Below are 18007 nucleotides of genomic sequence, written 5' to 3'. Positions count from 1 at the left end.
CCTGGGCAGCTGGTACTGTTCCAAATGGCAGCCAGCAACACTTGCCTTGATCTGACTCCGTGCACGCTCAATGCTTGCGCATGTGTGAAAACTGAGCATGTGTAGAGCGGGTGGTATCGGCGTATGTTCGAGGCAAGTGCTGTTTGCTGGCTGCTGCTTGGAAGAGTGCTGGCTGCCCGAGAAGGAGGAAATGTTCAGTTGACGACATTTAGGGATCCCCACCAGCCACAGCAAGAGTGCACAATTTTCAGTGGGCCTAAGACCAAATAGAGTGGGCCCCGGCCCGCCCATGGCTATGCCACTGCTTTAAGATCTTTCTTCAGCAAGCTGGCTTGCTCGTTCTTTCTGTCCACATTGTGGCCATTACTCTGTAGCTAGTTCCTCCCCTTCTTCAACCACTTGTACTGGTATAAATAATCTATTGCCCTTCCTAGATCAGCCAGTAGGGTGCGCCCCTAACACATGCTGTCGATATCTGTGAGGGCACGGCAGGAGGTGTAGATCGAGAAAATCTTGTATCTCACAAAAGATGTAAACAAACTCTTATTTTTCCAGTTAAGAAATTTTACTGGAGGGCCTTCATTTTTTTTTTTTCTTGAATGAACTGTACTCGAAGAGGAAAATTTTCAAAAGCTGTTTACTGGGCAAATACGAAGGTCCGTCTGAAGGTTGCTCGCCCTTAACCCGGTTAAAAGTGTATGCGGGCTCTGGGAGTATGGTTTTAGGTGAGACCAACATATCACGCACATATGTTGCTTTTTTACAATCCATGCCTGCGATTTCCCAGCTAAATTTAACCCACAGGCGGCAGGTGCCAAAGTCTGTGGGCCATTCTCAAGGCAAAAAGAGGCATGGGCTTGCCTTTTTAAAATACGTTCTCAGTTTGTCTGACCAGAGTATCCTTCGGACTTTGCACTCAAGCAGGCTGGTTTAGAAATCATCTGCTTAAAATAGTTTTGAAGTTTCTCCGGGGTACAATATGTGAAGAATGTGCTTCGTATCCACCATCTGGTAGCTCATGGTGGAATCTGCAGTACGTGATTAATATTTTTTAATAACTCGCACTGTGCGATGCTGAATTTATCCTAGCTTTAATCTAAGAAATGGCTACCAGTGCAGCACCCCTGTGGTGAGCAGGCATTGATCTTAAGACCGCTTCCTGCCAGCATCTTACTTACACAAGGTAACTTGTACTTCCAACTTCCTTTTCTTATGCAAGTTACTTAATTTTTTTAAAGCCTTTTTGATGGATTAAAGAGACAGAGTAAATTAGCATTTTTCTTTTCTTACAATTCAATTTCAATTTTAACTAATTAGATTTGATGCGCTATAATATCCCGGGAAGTCCTATTTGACGTTACATTGTAACGTACACAGAGCTCTCTTTTAGAATGAGCATGGAGAAGGGAATTCAGACATCTCTAGGGGGATGTGGAAAATGTCCACCATATTTTGCAAGAGGCTCAGGCAAACATACCTGGACAGAAAAAGCTCTGGTGCAGTTCCAAAAGTCAGTAACCACCAAATTAAAGTTGACATTTGGATAAACTCTTGCAGTGTTTGTACTTCCTTGGATCACTGCCGCTGTTTGGTTGACTATTACCTTACATTGCAATATACTTCTATGCCGCTGATACATTCAGATTCTTAGTGGTTTACAATAATTGAAAAACAAGACAATCTCTTGGGAAGCAAAAAACAGACCCCCCCCCCCCCCTCAATATTCAGCCAGTGGCGGTCAGTGTTTTTTTAAATGCTAATCATCGTCGGCTAAATTACCCCCTGATATTCAGTGCTGGGCCATGTCCGGACACCGGCATTGATTACCGGGGACCAATTTGGGGCAGGCAGGCTGCGGCTGTTTATGTGGGCTCATCCGATATTCAGCCAAACCCACATAAGAGGTGTGCAGCCCCAACTGAATATTGGGCTGGAGCTGCATAAGTTTTTTTTTTTAATTTAAATCCCCCTGATCCCACTCCCCCAACCCCCCCCCCCCCCCGGAGTCCATGCAGGGCCCCCCAAGCCTATCGTAATCCCTGGCCATCCAGTGGTGGTCACTGGAGGCAGGAGCAGAGCCCCTCTCTCCTACCCCTCGCTGCACCTTTGCACAATGGCTGCTCTGATCTCTCACGGCAGCTCGCGGTATTATATGAAGTACCGCAAGCTGAGAGGTTTCGGCATCCATTTTGCAAAGGTGCCACAAGGGCCAGGAGCGAGGGGGCTCTGCTTCTGCCCCCAATGTACACCACTGGACCACCAGGGATTAATGTAGGTCCGGGGTAGCCCTGCATGGACTCCTGGAGGGTTGGGGGGAGTGGCGCCATTTGCAGGGGGGGGGGAGTGGCTTGTGGACGCGGGTTGGGAGGGAGACAGGAAGGGATGCTGAAGCTCATGTGGGCCCTGGCTGAATGTCACCGGCACCTACAAAAGCCCCGGCTTCTCCCCAGCACTTTTTGTTTTGGCTGGTCAGATGCGATATTCAGTGGCACTGCTCGGTTTAGTGCTATTGAATATCAGCGGTTAGGCGGGGACAGGTGACTTAAACGGGCCAGAGCCTCTCCAGCCCACTTAAATTGCTCTGAATATCGGCCTCAGATAATTTTGTTCAAGAACTAATTTTAACAAACTTCTTAAAAAGATATGCTTTTACATTTTTCTTGAATAACAAAAAAAGATAACTGAGCAGCAAAACAAATATTAAAATCACTCCAGGACCTCGATGCTTGAACTGCAAGAAGTCTATCAAACATTTTAAATCTCTTTACTCCCTTAATAGATGGAAAGATGAAAAGTGAATCGTGTTTCTCTGCACATAAAGTATATTATTTCTTTAATTCACTCAGACATCTATGCAATACATTTTTCACAGAAAATAGGGCGCATTACCTAAGCATCAGTATGTGATAAAATTTGATTAACAATGTTATTTGAAAGAAGCAGGATCAAGGAATCCAGGTGAGTTGCTTTCATGCTTACCCCACTGGCACGGAGGAGGCTTGAGTCATCAAGGGTTCCTCCCACACAGAAGAGAAAAAAATTCTGGATGAATCATACTCTTAAAACAGAAATTATTAGCAGACTACCAATCGGAGATGGACGAAAAGGCTTCATTTTCATTTTACACCCTTATTTATTTATTTCCAGAGACTTGATGTACCGCAGAAGGACTGGCACAGGCTTCAAATCGGTTTACACAATGCATAAAAAAGAAAGACAGATTGACAGCAGTACAGAATAAAATGGAAAAGGAAATGGGAGATCAGAAAACAAGGTGGCAGGTACATAGGAAGACTATGGTGTGGGCGAGTATGAGGCAGTAAAGAAATGAGCTTTCAGGGCCTGATTAAAGGTGGAGATGGTGGGTTGGTCACGGATATGGAGAGGGAAGCCATTCCAGAGCTTTGGACCCAGTTAACAGAAGGCAGTGTCATGGGTGCTGAGGTGGATGAGAGATGATGGAGGTAACGCAAAAAGATTGTTGTCGGCAGATCTAAGGCAATGAAGAGAAGAGTAGGGGATGAGTAGTTTGTTGAGATAGAGAGGGGCGTAAGGAAATCTAGATTTGTACACCAGTAAGAGTATTTTGAATTTAACATGGGCAGAGATCGGGAGCCAGTGTTAGGATTTCGGAAGGGGGTGACATGATCAAAACACTGGGCATAGTGGAGAAGTTTAACTGCGGTCGATTGAACTAACTGGAGAGGAAGGCCGGCAAAGAGGGAGTTTCAATAATCCAAACGTGATATAACAATGGCATGGAGGAGAGGGTGTAGTAAAGAACTGGGAGGAGGGAATGAACTGAATGGACTTCATGAAGGGCACAGAAGGATGAGGGAAGAACAGAGTCTATGTAAGATTTAAAGGTCAAGGAGAAATCAAATGTGACGCCTACGATCTTAAGAGAGTCTTTGTACAATAGAGATTTTCCATCAAGGTTAGGGGCGGGAAAGGAAGTATGATGTGAGGAAGGAAAAAGGATCGCTTCACGTTTGGTGATGTTGAGAAACAGGAGGTTAGACTTCAGCCAGGTGGAGACCTTGGAAAGACAGTTGTTAAGAGTGGTGACTGAAGATGAATCGGTGAACCTAAAAATAATCTGATTGTCATCAGCATAGCAAAAAGGCGTGCAAGCGTGGTTCTGAATGACAGTGAGGAGGGGGAGCCAAGAAAATGTTAAATAGAGCAGGTGCAAGTATGGAACCCTGAGGGCATAGGCGTAGTTTGACTGTTTCATTTGGGGGGGCAAAAAAATGGGCGGAGCATATTAGCATATCATTTGCATATATACATATGCAAATGAATATGCTAATATGGAGGAAGGAAATGAAATTTACAGGCAAAATATCACAGATGCACATTTCAAAAAGCTGACACATTTCAATTAATAAATTATGAATAAAATAAACTTTTATTTACCTTTGTTGTCTGATCATGTAGTTTTTCTATTCGCTTTGATCCCAGTGTCTTCTGTTTTATACAGTGTTTTCTTTCCAGTAGGCTTCCCTCTGCTCCCCACCCTCTCAGTCCCATCCATCTCTTGCTCCTTCCCTCTGCTCCCCACCCCTCCCAGTCCCATCCATCTTCTGTTCCTTCCCTCTGCTCACCATCCCTCCGTCCCATCCATCTTCTGCTCCTTCCCTCTGCTGTGCCTGACCTCTCCCAATCCCATCCATCTCCTGGTCCATCCCTCTGCTCCCCACCCCTCGCAGTCCCATCCATCTCTTGCTCCTTCCCTCTGCTGTGCCTGACCTCTCCAAATCCCATCCATCTCCTGGTCCATCCCTCTGCTCCCCACCCCTCGCAGTCCCATCCATTTTCTGTTCCTTCCCTCTGCTCACCTCCTTTCCCAGTCCAATCCAATTCCTGGTCCTTCCCTCTGCTCCCCACCCCCCCCTCCCAGTCCCATCCATCTCTTGCTCCTTCCCTCTGCTCCCCACCCCTCCCAGTCCCATCCATCTTCTGTTCCTTCCCTCTGCTCACCATCCCTCCGTCCCATCCATCTCTTGCTCCTTCCCTCTGCTGTGCCTGACCTCTCCAAATCCCATCCATCTCCTGGTCCATCCCTCTGCTCCCCACCCCTCGCAGTCCCATCCATCTTCTGTTCCTTCCCTCTGCTCACCTCCTTTCCCAGTCCAATCCAATTCCTGGTCCTTCCCTCTGCTCCCCACCCACCCCTCCCAGTCCCATCCATCTCTTGCTCCTTCCCTCTGCTTCCCACCCCTCCCAGTCCCATCCATCTCCTGCTCCTTCCCACTGCTTCCCACCCTCCCAGTCCCATCCATCTCCTGCTCCTTCACTCTGCTCCCCACCCACCCCTCCCAGTCCCATCCATCTCTTGCTCCTTCCCTCTGCTTCCCACCCCTCCCAGTCCCATCCATCTCCTGCTCCTTCCCACTGCTTCCCACCCTCCCAGTCCCATCCATCTCCTGCTCCTTCACTCTGCTTCCCACCCTCCCAGTCCCATCCATCTCTTACTCCTTCCCTCTGCTCTCCACCCTCCCAGTCCCATCCATCTTCTGTTCCTTCCCTCTGCTCACCATCCCTCTGTCCCATCCATCTCTTGCTACTTCCCTCTGCTGTGCCTGACCTCTCCAAATCCCATCCATCTCCTGGTCCATCCCTCTGCTCCCCACCCCTCGCAGTCCCATCCATCTTCTGTTCCTTCCCTCTGCTCACCTCCTTTCCCAGTCCAATCCAATTCCTGGTCCTTCCCTCTGCTCCCCACCCACCCCTCCCAGTCCCATCCATCTCTTGCTCCTTCCCTCTGCTCCCCACCCCTCCCAGTCCCATCCATCTTCTGTTCCTTCCCTCTGCTCACCATCCCTCCGTCCCATCCATCTCTTGCTCCTTCCCTCTGCTGTGCCTGACCTCTCCAAATCCCAGCCATCTCCTGGTCCATCCCTCTGCTCCCCACCCCTCGCAGTCCCATCCATCTTCTGTTCCTTCCCTCTGCTCACCTCCTTTCCCAGTCCAATCCAATTCCTGGTCCTTCCCTCTGCTCCCCACCCACCCCTCCCAGTCCCATCCATCTCTTGCTCCTTCCCTCTGCTCCCCACCCCTCCCAGTCCCATCCATCTTCTGTTCCTTCCCTCTGCTCACCATCCCTCCGTCCCATCCATCTCTTGCTCCTTCCCTCTGCTGTGCCTGACCTCTCCAAATCCCATCCATCTCCTGGTCCATCCCTCTGCTCCCCACCCCTCGCAGTCCCATCCATCTTCTGTTCCTTCCCTCTGCTCACCTCCTTTCCCAGTCCAATCCAATTCCTGGTCCTTCCCTCTGCTCCCCACCCACCCCTCCCAGTCCCATCCATCTCTTGCTCCTTCCCTCTGCTCCCCCACCCCTCCCAGTCCCATCCATCTTCTGTTCCTTCCCTCTGCTCACCATCCCTCCGTCCCATCCATCTCTTGCTCCTTCCCTCTGCTGTGCCTGACCTCTCCAAATCTCACCCATCTCCTGGTCCATCCCTCTGCTCCCCACCCCTCGCAGTCCCATCCATCTTCTGTTCCTTCCCTCTGCTCACCTCCTTTCCCAGTCCAATCCAATTCCTGGTCCTTCCCTCTGCTCCCCACCCACCCCTCCCAGTCCCATCCATCTCTTGCTCCTTCCCTCTGCTCCCCACCCCTCCCAGTCCCATCCATCTCCTGCTCCTTCCCACTGCTTCCCACCCTCCCAGTCCCATCCATCTCCTGCTCCTTCCCTCTGCTCTCCACCCTCCCAGTCCCATTCATCTTCCCTCTGCTGCCCCCCCAACCCGCGGGGTCCAGGATCGTGACTCCGTTTACCCCCTCTCTTCCTCCCTCCCTCCGGTGCAGGCAGCAGTCTTCTTCAACCTTTCTGTGTTCCTGGCAGCGGTAGCGACGTACACGCTGCCTTCGGTCTGCCCCGGAAGCCTTCTCTTCAAGTTCCTGTTCCCACCTATGCGGGAACAGGAACTTGAAGAGAAGGCTTCGGGGCAGAGCTGAAGGCAGCGTGTACGTCGCTACCGCTGCCAGGAACAAGAAAGGCTTAGAGAAGATTGGTGCTGCCTGCGCCGGAGGGTAGGAAGAGAGGGGGTAGATAGACACGCTCGTCTCCGTCCGCTTCGCTGCTTCCCTGCCCTCTCTGTCTGCGTCCCGCCTTCCTCTGATGTCATTTCCTTTCGGGCGGGACGCAGACAGAGAGGGCAGGGAAGCAGCGAAGCGGACGGAGACGAGCGCGTGCCTGCTTGTTTTTTTTTTTTTTTTCATTCTAGCGCCAGTCCACGTCCTCGTCGTTTGGGGGGGCATTGCCCCCCCCCCCCCCCCCCCCCCCAGTCTACGCCTATGCCTGAGGGGCTTCAGAGTGCAGACCAATACAATCTTTCAAATTCTACAAAACAGCTCTAACAAAATAGCAATGCAGAGTTATATTCCCAGCTATGAATTCATATTCTGAGACCAGAGGGATGCCATTGAATCAGTATAACTTACCCGTCTATTTCACCCCGAAGTTCCTTACAGCAATGTTTGTCAACCAGTCACTGGTTGTGCCTTTTGACCTGACTAGCTGTGCCATGGAAGAATGTCACCACTGCTTAATGCTTTGGTCCAGACCAATACATGGGCTCTGCTCTCAGCATCTCACAGCAATGAGAGACACCAGGAGCTCTTTTCTCAGTACACGTAAACTCACACATATCCTCTCCTGCCCAGAGCATGTAGGGCATGAATCGATGGACCATACTTTGTTTCACACACACTGCACACAGCATCTCCATCTGTTCACCTCCTGAATCCCTCCTTTGAGTCCTCCCAGCCTCTGGTAGGAGTTTTCATGCTTCCTTTGCTATTCTTTTGTTTACGAGTCCTCTTCCATGTCCATACTAGCTGGTCTGTGGAGGTTTACATGCTGTACAACATGTGTATTTGTTTATTTATTTATTGATATAAATCTAAAGACTTTCTCCTTGGATTGTCGACTTGTTATGGTTCGTAAAGTATCAAAAATCATAAAAACATACAATACAAAACACATAGAAAATCAAAAATAAATTCTCCAATGGCTCCAATCCTTACTGCCATAAAATGATAATGGGAACAGATGATACTTTAAACCAGCGCGTATCAATCATGATCGCAGCCAAATAGAAGTGTGTTTGCCTCCCCTCCCCCGGAGGTGTAGAATAATGCTGCACCTATGGAGATCCCCATTCCTAAACAATTCCAAGGAAGTCGTCTGTCTAAGTTCCCTAGGAAGCTGATTCCACCAGAGTTCTCCGGCCACTCTGTGAAGCTTCTTTCACCATTTTTCTAGCCCTACCTCTTTTATCGTAGGTAATATCAAAAGATTCTTTTCTGATGAACACAATGATTGCCCAGGGCTTTGTAGTTCTCATCTCTCCCTGGTCTTTTATTTTGTAGCATTTTGAACAAGCATCTTTCTCTGATAAGTGGCCAGTGTAGTTTTAGCAATAAAGGCCTCACACTTTTTGTGTGTGTGTGTAACACTAATATCCAATTCATCAAGGATGATGGCTCATTCAAACCAATACATTGAATGCCGGTTTCTCCTCTGGCTATGGAATTAGGGGCAGTTGGTAGATTGGGCTGTTATCTGAAGTGTGTATTGATTATTTTATTGTAACTCACTTCAGGCAGTTTGGTGAAGTGAGAAATCAAATTTTGTCAAGACAAGTTGTAAAGTAAGATAGACTACATACATTTTCCATGGTCACAAATTGGGAAAGCCATCTCTTATCTCTAACCCTAAAAACAAGCATGTAAAGAAATAAATACATGATTCCTATGTGGACAGATTGTTACTAATAGAAGTGAAGGAGGCTGCTGATAAATGTCCAAAGGGCAAGAGAGCACCACAGATTCACGGCTGTTTTATTGAAGACAGAACATCTGACATGGCCACGTGTCGCCAGTTCTGGCTGCATCAGGGGTCTACACAAAAATTATGTAAATATATAAATGAATTAAAAGCATAAACAAATACAATAAAATGAAACCTAAAAATGTAAATCATACAATATATTTAAAAAATTGTAAAAAATTGGAATACAAAAAAATTGAAAAATAAGGGTTATGGAGGTAATAAATGAAAACATAGTAACATAGTAGATGACGACAGAAAAAGACCTGCACGGTCCATCCAGTCTGCCCAACAAGATAACTCATATGTGCTAATTTTGTGTATACCCTACTTTGATTTGTACCTGTGTTCTTCAGGGCACAGACCGTATAAGTCTGCCCAGCACTATCCTTACCTCCCAACCACCAGCTCTGGCACAGACCGTATAAGTCTGCCCAGCACTATCCCCGCCTCCCAACCACCAGCCCCGCCTCCCATCACCGGCTCTGGCACAGACCGTATGAAAAGATAATGAGTGCAAGTTGTAACATAGTGGCAAAAGTTGAGGCATGAAAATGATTACAGTGCACTCCATTTAAGTGCATGTCGGATAAGCGCATGCTCTCTTTAACTGCATGCCGTACTTCGGTCCCGTTTTTGGCGACATCAGTTTCTATGGGGACAAACTTCGGTTTAGAGCACCACTGATAAGTGCAAGATTCACTTGTATGCATAGTTTAAGACCGATCCTCTGCAGGAAAGACTCCGCAAAAGCGTGTGCACAGAATATTTATTTATTTATTTGTTACATTTGTACCCCACATTTTCCCACCTATTTGCAGGCTCAATGTGGCTTACATAGTACCGTAAAGGCGTTCGCCAATTCCGGTGTGAACAAATACAGTAATGTTGTGGTAGAATAAGGTTCGTGTGTGCAGACACATTAGGGAATCGTAGAGAGGAAGAGTTATTATATGTCCATTACGAGCTTTGGTTTCGTTGTGTTGCAGTGACAAAGGGGCGGTAAATCTCGTTGGTTAACTGCCACAGGCAGAGTAAGCGAAAGAATGTTGTTAGAGTGTACAGTGGAGTCCTCGTCATCGTCGCGCAACTGTAAGACTTTAACACTGGTTGAACGAATAGAAGTTCTTAAAAAATTAGAAAACAAAGTCAAGCATCTATTTATGATTTTTGATGAAGACCACTGACCATTTTAATAGCTGCCCTCTGGACCATCCTGTTTACATCTTTTTGAAGGTGTGGTCCCCAGAATTGTAGATAGTATTCTAAAGGAGGTCTCACCAGAGTCTTATATAGGGGCATCACCTCTTTTTTTCCGACTGACCATTCCTCTCCCTATCCACCCAGCCATTCTTCTAGTTTTCAGCGTCACCATTTCTACCTGTTTGCCCACCTTAAGATCACACCCATGTCCTGCTTCTCTTTCAGAAAAAAAGGTGTTTTCTAATCCTTAAGGAGAGAAGTAGGAGGAATGTGAAGAAATTCCCAGGAGCTGAGTGCAGGAGGGCGAAGGTTTCCAAGTCAGAGGGATTCTGCACTTGAGAGACTGACACAGAAACTTTGCATTAGAGTCTACACTAACACTTAATGCAAGGCTTCCTAACACAAGAGTAAGGTCAAAGTTTTCCTCCTTAACGCAATTACCAAATAATATGCAAATGAGCCCTACACAAAAATGTGCACCAATATGGTAGTTAGTGGGGGACGACTTCCCTATGAGGAAAGGCTAAAGCAGTTAGGGCTCTTCAGCTTGGAGAAAAAGCGGCTGAGGGGAGATATGACAGAGGTCTATAAAATAATGAGTGGAGTTGAACGGGTAGATGTGAAGCGTCTGTTCGCGCTTTCCAAAAATACTAGGACTAGGGGGCATGCGATGAAGCTACAATGTAGTAAATTTAAAATGAATTGGAGAAAATTTTTCTTCACTCAACGTGTAATTAAGCTCTGGAATTCGTTGCCAGAGAATGTGGTAAAGGCAGTTAGCTTAGTGGAGTTTAAAAAAGGTTTGGTCGGCTTCCTAAAGGAAAAGGCCATAGACCGTTATTAAATGGACTAGGGGAAAATCCTCTATTTCTGGGATAAGCAGTATAAAATATTTTGTACTTTTTTGGGATCTTGTCGGGTATTTGTGACCTGGATTGGCCACTGTTGGAAACAGGATGCTAGGCTTGATGGACCTTTGGTCTTTCCCAGTATGGCAATACTTATGTACTTATGGGAGAGTGCACTGGACTGACCGTACACAGGTCTGCCCTAGAGGAAGCTATGGCTTGCGCACATCTCGACACCCAGAGTTGCATGTGCACACATCTGCATAAAAACTTTGTGATATCATTATTTATGCACAGAACAGCATTCCAGCACATGTATGAGTGTGTGAATCAACAACTTAAAAATTGTCAATAGACTAAGGAAAATCTTGGGAGTGTTGCAGTTTAGCCTTCGGATTCAGGGCCGCTGAGCCGGGCCTGGGGCAAGGCCGCCCCATCCCCCCCCCCCCCCCAAGGATCGCCCCCAACTGCTGTCATCTCCCTCTCCTGCTCCCAGGCTGCTGGTGCGGCAGTCCCCAGTCTCCACCTACCTTCCCTCAACTCCTTTCTGTCTGCCATCCGACCCCTTTCATTTAGAAAAAAAAGAAATCTTGAGATCGGCAGTGCAGCGCCTTCTGTGTCAAAGCGCAGATCGCCTCGGATGGGCCTTCCCTCACCGTGTCCCACCCTCGTGGAAATAGGAAGTTACATCAGAGGAGGGCGGGGCACAGTGAGGGAAGGCCTGCCCGAGGTGATCTGCTGCTTTCACACAGAAGGCGCTGCACTGCCGATTTCGAGGTTGTTTTTTTTTTTAATGCAGGGGACCGGGTGGCAGACAGGAGGGAGCTGAGGGTAGGCAGGTGGAGACTGGGGACTGCGGCGCCGGCAACCTGGGAGCAGGAGAGGGCAAGCTACCCCGATGCCGGGCCCTCCTTGGAGTCCCGGGCCCTGGAATTTTGCCCCCTGCCCCCCCTCTCCGCGGCCCTGTTCGGATTTACAGCATTCAAACGGGCCAACATCTATCTGCTTATGATTTTATTTTCAAGTTCAAAATAGCATTTTCACCATACTGCTGTTGTTGACAACTCCCCCCCTTCCCCCCTCCATTTACTAAAGCTTAGCTCGAGTTATCTGCATCAGGACCCGTTTTATTCTTATGGGCCCTGTTTCAGATAACTTGAGCTAAGCTTTAGTAAACAACCCCCTTGGCGTCTAGGAAGAGACAGAGGTTTCCTTTATTTGTGGAAGTCTCAAGAGCAGTGACACCAGGAGAATTGAATCGTGACTTCAAAATTTTGTTCTCTGAAATATTTTATTACATTTTACATGTTCAAATATTTAAAGACTTTTAAATCGGCTTTTATTGATTCAGAACAAAACATCTTAGACTGGCCTGTGCAGTTTTGAGAGAGTGAAACCAGTGGAAAGATTGATCCCCGCGGCCAGCAGCCTCTCAGCCAACCCTGTATCCAAGCAGCTGCTGCTTTAGTGAGGAGAGAGCTGACACTCCCCCTGTACCCCGGCATTCCCACAAAATGAGCTACCGGTCAAAGGCGACAGACCCAGGGCGGTAGGGGGAAGGGCTGCACTTATTTCACCTTCATGAAAACACCGATTCCAAAGGTCAGTCCACAGTTCTAAATATATCTAGAGAAAGTGGACATTAATCACATCAAAGGAAATGGATTATCGGAGCACTGTTCAACTCAAGGCAGTCTCTGCTAAGCAGGAACACTGTATCCGCAGTAAATCATATCAGCTATTTTTCCTTAGTATAGCATAGCTTTTTGCAGATATGGTGAATTGTTTTCAACTAATATCTTCTCCATCTACTAGCCGTTAAGCCCGTAACAACGGGCTAGTTTTTTGTTTTCCTATGGCCTCCCCCCGTCCACCAACCCTGTTCTCTCCCCTACCCTCCATCCTCGGGCTGCCATCCACCGCGATTGTGACCTGTGTCCTGCCGTCCCCACCACCGCCATTTCACCGTCCCCGCCGCCGCCACCGCCACCACCACCACCTTTGACCCCCCCCTCTTTCTGCCGTCGTTGTGTCGTCAGTTCTCCATCGCTGCGTCTGTTTCCATCATTTCCGCCCCCTCCTTCCCTCCCTGCTCCCTCCTCCTCCGATTTCCACGCCCATGTCCCAAGCCCTCCTCCCTATTGGGCTGTACTGCTGGTGGAGGCGGGGCTTGGACTTCTACACTGCCTCAGCATTCTGACTCTACTGCGCATTTGCAGGTGAGTCGGTCACTTGCCATTTATATGTTTGATAGCAAATACAGGGCTGGATTCAATACATGGGGCTTAAAAAAATCGTTGCCGATTAAAACCCGTTTAAGCTGTATTCCGTAAGCTGTGCATAAAGTTTGGTGAGATTCATTTGCCCTCCCTCCCCCCCTTGTTCCTTCTCACCCAGTACTTCCCTCGCCCTTTTTTGTCTTGTCTTGTCTGTATTTTAGATTGTAAGCTCTATTGAGCAGGGACTGTCTCTCTGTGTCAGGTGTTCAGCGCTGCGTGCATCTGGTAGTGCTATACAAATGCTAATAATAATAATTTATTTATTTATTTTATTTGTTACATTTGTATCCCACACTTTTCCCACCTATTTGCAGGCTCAATGTGGCTTACATAGTACCGTAAAGGCGTTCGCCAATTCCGGTTATGAGCAAATCCAGTAATGTTGTGGTAGAATAAGGTTCGTGTGTACAGACACATTAGGGAATCGTAGAGAGGAAGAGAATTTTAGAGAGCAGGAGTTATTATATGTCCATTAAGAGCTTTGGTTTCGTTGTGTTGCAGGGTAAAGGCATTTAAGTTGGGTCGGTAGGGTATGCCTTTTTGAATAGGTTAGTTTTTAATGGTTTCCGGAAGTTTAGGTGATCGTAAGTTGTTTTCATGACGTTTGGTAATGTGTTCCATAGTTGTGTGCTTATGTAGGAGAAGCTGGATGCATAGGTTGATTTGTATTTGAGTCCTTTGCAGCTTGGGTAGTGGAGATTTAGGTTTGTTCGTGTTGATCTTGTTGTGTTTCTGGTTGGTAGGTCTATGAGGTCTGTCATGTATCCCGGGGCTTTGCCGTAGATAATTTTATGAACCAGGGTGCACTCAAATTTTGAAAGATTGTGGAAGTCTCAGGAGCAGGCCCTGAACCTGGGAGCAGAGAGGCCGAAGACGTGGGGTTTCTCTACATAGTGGTGGAGACAAAGGAGAATTGAACCGTGACTTCAAAATTTTGTTCTCTGAAATATTTTATTACATTTTACATGTTCAAATATTTAAAGACTTTAAATTGGCTTTTATTGATTCAGAACAAAACATCTTTCTTTCTCCTGCTTCTGACAGGACCTGGGTGATCCCATCCCAACAGGAGCAGGAGAAATCTCTGGCGCCGGGGCCCCTTTAAAAGCTGGGGCGGAGCAGACACAGGGCTTCGGGGCCTCTGGTTTGGCTGGCGTGGATCCCCAAGTCGCACCAGCAGAAGCCTTCCTCCAGCACTGTTCTCCGCCACACTGCCTGCCCTGCAGCTGCTTTTCCCCTCAAGTCACGCATAAGTAATGTAATGTATCATTTGTGTTCTGCCAAAGTTGTTAAATCGTACGAAGATTGTGAAAGATTACGAGGACCTTACGAGAGTGGGCATCTATCTAGCAGATGACGTTTAATGTGAGCAAGTGCAAAGTGATGCATGTGGGAAAGAGGAACCCGAATTATAACCACACCCCTTTTTGCCTGCACGCATTAGAAGTTAGGCACACTGCATTACAGAATATGCTTAGCAAATTGTGCATGTATATTCTAATTAGTGCCAATTAGTGCCCATTATTACTTGTTAAGTGCTGTTAACAATGCTAATTACCTCATTAAGCCAATTCAGTTACGCGTGTTGTTATGGAATGCGCCTGGATTTCAGCAGGGATCTCTAGATGCGCTATATAGAATCCGAGGGTTCGTGCCTAACTTTGGACATGAGCATTTTTTTGGTGTAAATATTCACGCCCAACTAATGACAGTTAGGCGTGCAAATGCAGGTATTTTATAACGCTGCACCTAAAATTCTGGGAACGCCCCAACCCACCCATTTCCTATCCATGGCCTCGCCCCCTTTGGAGGTGTGCAGTATGAAATTTAGGCATGCATGTTATAGACTATGGCGTAGGGCAGATCCACATGTAATTCCTAATTACTGTCAATTAAGTGCTTGTTAACACCCATAATTCATTATAGTGCCAATTTAGCCAATTACATTGTGTGAGGATAATTCATGCCCAAAATTGAATACCTATCTTTGGATGACCTATACAGAATCTGAGGGATAGTGTGCACTTTTTTAAGAAGAGTTCTGGAATGAAAAACAACACAAACATGTTCTGTCTGATCATCCCTATACTACAATGTCCATGATGCTAGAATTTGTTGCCAGAGAATGTGATAAAAGCAGTTAGCTTAGCAGGGTTTAAAAAAAGGTTTGTATAACTTCATTAAAGAAAGTCCATAAGCCATTATTAAGATGGACTCGGCAAAATCCACTGCTTATTTCTAGGATAAGCAGCATAAAATCTGTTTTACTGTTCTGGGGTCTTGCGAGGTACTTGCCACTGTTGGAAACAGGATACTGGGCTTGATGGACCTTCTCTCTTTAGTTACATAAGAACGTAAGCATTGTCGTACTGGGACAGACTGATCATCACCCCAGTGCTTGCCTGTTCCCAAAAGTATGAGTTGTTTCCATAGCATCAAGGTTTTATTTTCTCCTGATCTAACCAATGACCTTGTTACTTACTCTCAAAAGTTACTTTGCTGGAGCTGTTACATTAAATACCATTTTCCTTTCCTTTTTTTTTTTTATGATGCCTTACACTTTAATTCCACATTTGTTTTCTTCCAATTTCAGGATTGCACAGTGTATGAAACAGAGAACAAGATCCTTCATGTGGTGAGTATTTTTGAAATGACTGATGTTTTTGACTTGTGGATGATTCTGAAATTAGAATATCAGATTGACTGTATGGACACACCTTATTGTACTGTATTTATGGGATCTTAACCTTGCCAAGTAATATTATTGGGTCAACATTTAAACTCCACGTTCGGCATTTGTTTCTGCTTTATATGGTGTGAAGCCCCGCCAAGCGCATCCCACAATACACTGGGCAGGACTGGGCACCACCATTTTACAGGCGGCAAGAGGAGGGAGGCAGGCCACCTCCCTCCTCCAGCTCAAGGTAGGGGTAGGGGATTGACAGCAGCCCACTGGACCACCAGGTACTTACTTCTTGCTAATGCTGGGGGGGGGGTTTAGGGGGGCTGAAGACCCACCAGATCTCCAGCCCTCCCTGAACCTGTGTCGGAGGGGGGGTGTTGTGGGGACCGGAGGTCTGCCGGACCTCCAGCCCCATGTCGCTGGGGGGGGGGGGGGGTCGGTTGGCCACTGGGCCACCAGACTTGTTAGAAATGCTGGAGGGGGGAGTAGGCGGGGCTGGAGACCCACTGGATCTCCAGCCCTCCCTGATCCTGTTGGGGGGACCGGAGGTTCGCCAGACCTCCAGCCCCCTGTTGCTGGGGGGAGGGGGGGTTCGTCGTTTCCTAGGGGGTGTTGCTTCATTGGAGGGAATGGGGGCCTGCTAGCATGCAAATGCATGCTGGACAAGGCTCACCATTCCTCCCCAATGGTCTGCAAACCCTAACGCCAGCTCCGAGCTGTCGTAGGGTTTGCCACGGTGAACGAGCACGCAGGTCGCTGATCATTGGGGATGAATAGGTTTAGCATGCATTTGCATGCTATTTGCGCTGATAGTCCTGTTTTGCATGCATTTGCATGCTAGCTGCGTTCAGAGCCCGCAAGCGCATTGTTTCACGCTCTCGGGGGCGCTGATCATGGGGCGGTAGTAAACGGAGGAGCTAAGTGACTTGCCCAAGGTCACAAGGAGCTGCAGTGGGAACTAAACCCAGGTCTCCAGGATCAAAGCCCACTCCACTAACCTCTAGGCTACTCCTCCGGATTTATAACCATATGTGTGAAAACGATATTTTTGATAAATGGTGCTTCTATACGTGTGTTCACGAATAAAAGTATTCAGGGTCGCCTGTGTCGAGATGTACACATCTTTGTTATGTAGGGAAGGTGTCTGGAGACAAAGCCGCTTCGCGTGCTGAGGCTGGTCTTCCAGGTTGCGTATACTAGCTGCCAGCTTTTTATGTCGCATCACCATAAATGCAATAATGTGGCCCCTCAGCACAGCTTTCACCGTATTCCAGAAAAGGGCCGGGTGATCTACATGGGCCACATTATGAAAAACACAATCCTCTCAACCATAGGCGTAGACTGGGGGGGGGGGGGGGGGGGGGGGGGGGGAAATGCCCCCCCCAAACGACGACAAGGCGCCGCCGCGCCATTAGTTAAAAAAAAAAAAACAACACATGCAGGCACGCGCTCCTCTCCATCCGCTTGGCTTCCCTGCCCTCTCTGTCTGCGTCCCGCCTTCCTCTGACGTCAGAGGAAGGCGGGACGCAGACAGAGAGGGCAGGGAAGCCAAGCGGACGGAGAGGAGCGTGTCCGTCTACCCCTCTCTCTTCCTCCCTCCCTCCCTCCCTCCGGCGCAGGCAGGAGTCTTTTTCAGCGTTCCTGGCAGCGGTAGCGATGTACACGCTGCCTTCGGCGCTGCCCCAAAGCCTTCTCTTCAAGTTCCTGTTCCCGCATAGGTGGGAACAGGAACTTGAAGAGAAGGCTTCCAGGGCAGACCGAAGGCAGCGTGTACATCGCTACCGCTGCCAGGAACGCTGAAAAAGACTCCTGCCTGCGCCGGAGGGAGGGAAGGTACAGAAGATGGATGGGACTGGGAGGGGTGGGGAGCAGAGGGAAGGACCAGGAGATGGATGGGACTGGGAGCGTTGGGAGCAGAGGGAAGGACCAGGAGATGGATTGGACTGGGAGGGGTGGGGAGCAGAGAGAAGGACCAGGAGATGGATGGGACTGGGAGCATTGGGAGCAGAGGGAAGGACCAGGAGATGGATTGGATTGGGAGAGGTCAGGCACAGCAGAGGGAAGGAGCAGAAGATGGATGGGACGGAGGGATGGTGAGCAGAGGGAAGGAGCAAGAGATGGATGGGACTGGGAGGGTGGGGAGCAAAGGGAAG

The 18007-nt window shown here is 48.1% G+C and overlaps 1 protein-coding gene across 1 annotated transcript in view; it reads left to right on the top strand.

Annotated features, from left to right (window-relative positions):
- Window positions 1–18007, top strand: part of CNKSR2 (connector enhancer of kinase suppressor of Ras 2) — a 659600-nt gene that overhangs the window by 191735 nt on the left and 449858 nt on the right. The window contains exon 5 of the mRNA XM_030202257.1: window positions 15765–15806. Coding sequence (XP_030058117.1) covers window positions 15765–15806 — 42 coding nt within the window. The remainder of the gene's footprint in view (window positions 1–15764; window positions 15807–18007) is intronic.

Source organism: Microcaecilia unicolor, chromosome 4 (assembly GCF_901765095.1).
Source record: "Microcaecilia unicolor chromosome 4, aMicUni1.1, whole genome shotgun sequence".
Lineage (NCBI taxonomy): Eukaryota > Metazoa > Chordata > Amphibia > Gymnophiona > Siphonopidae > Microcaecilia > Microcaecilia unicolor.
The sequence above is the reverse complement of the archived record's forward strand: the minus strand, read 5'-3'. Positions and strand labels throughout refer to the sequence as shown.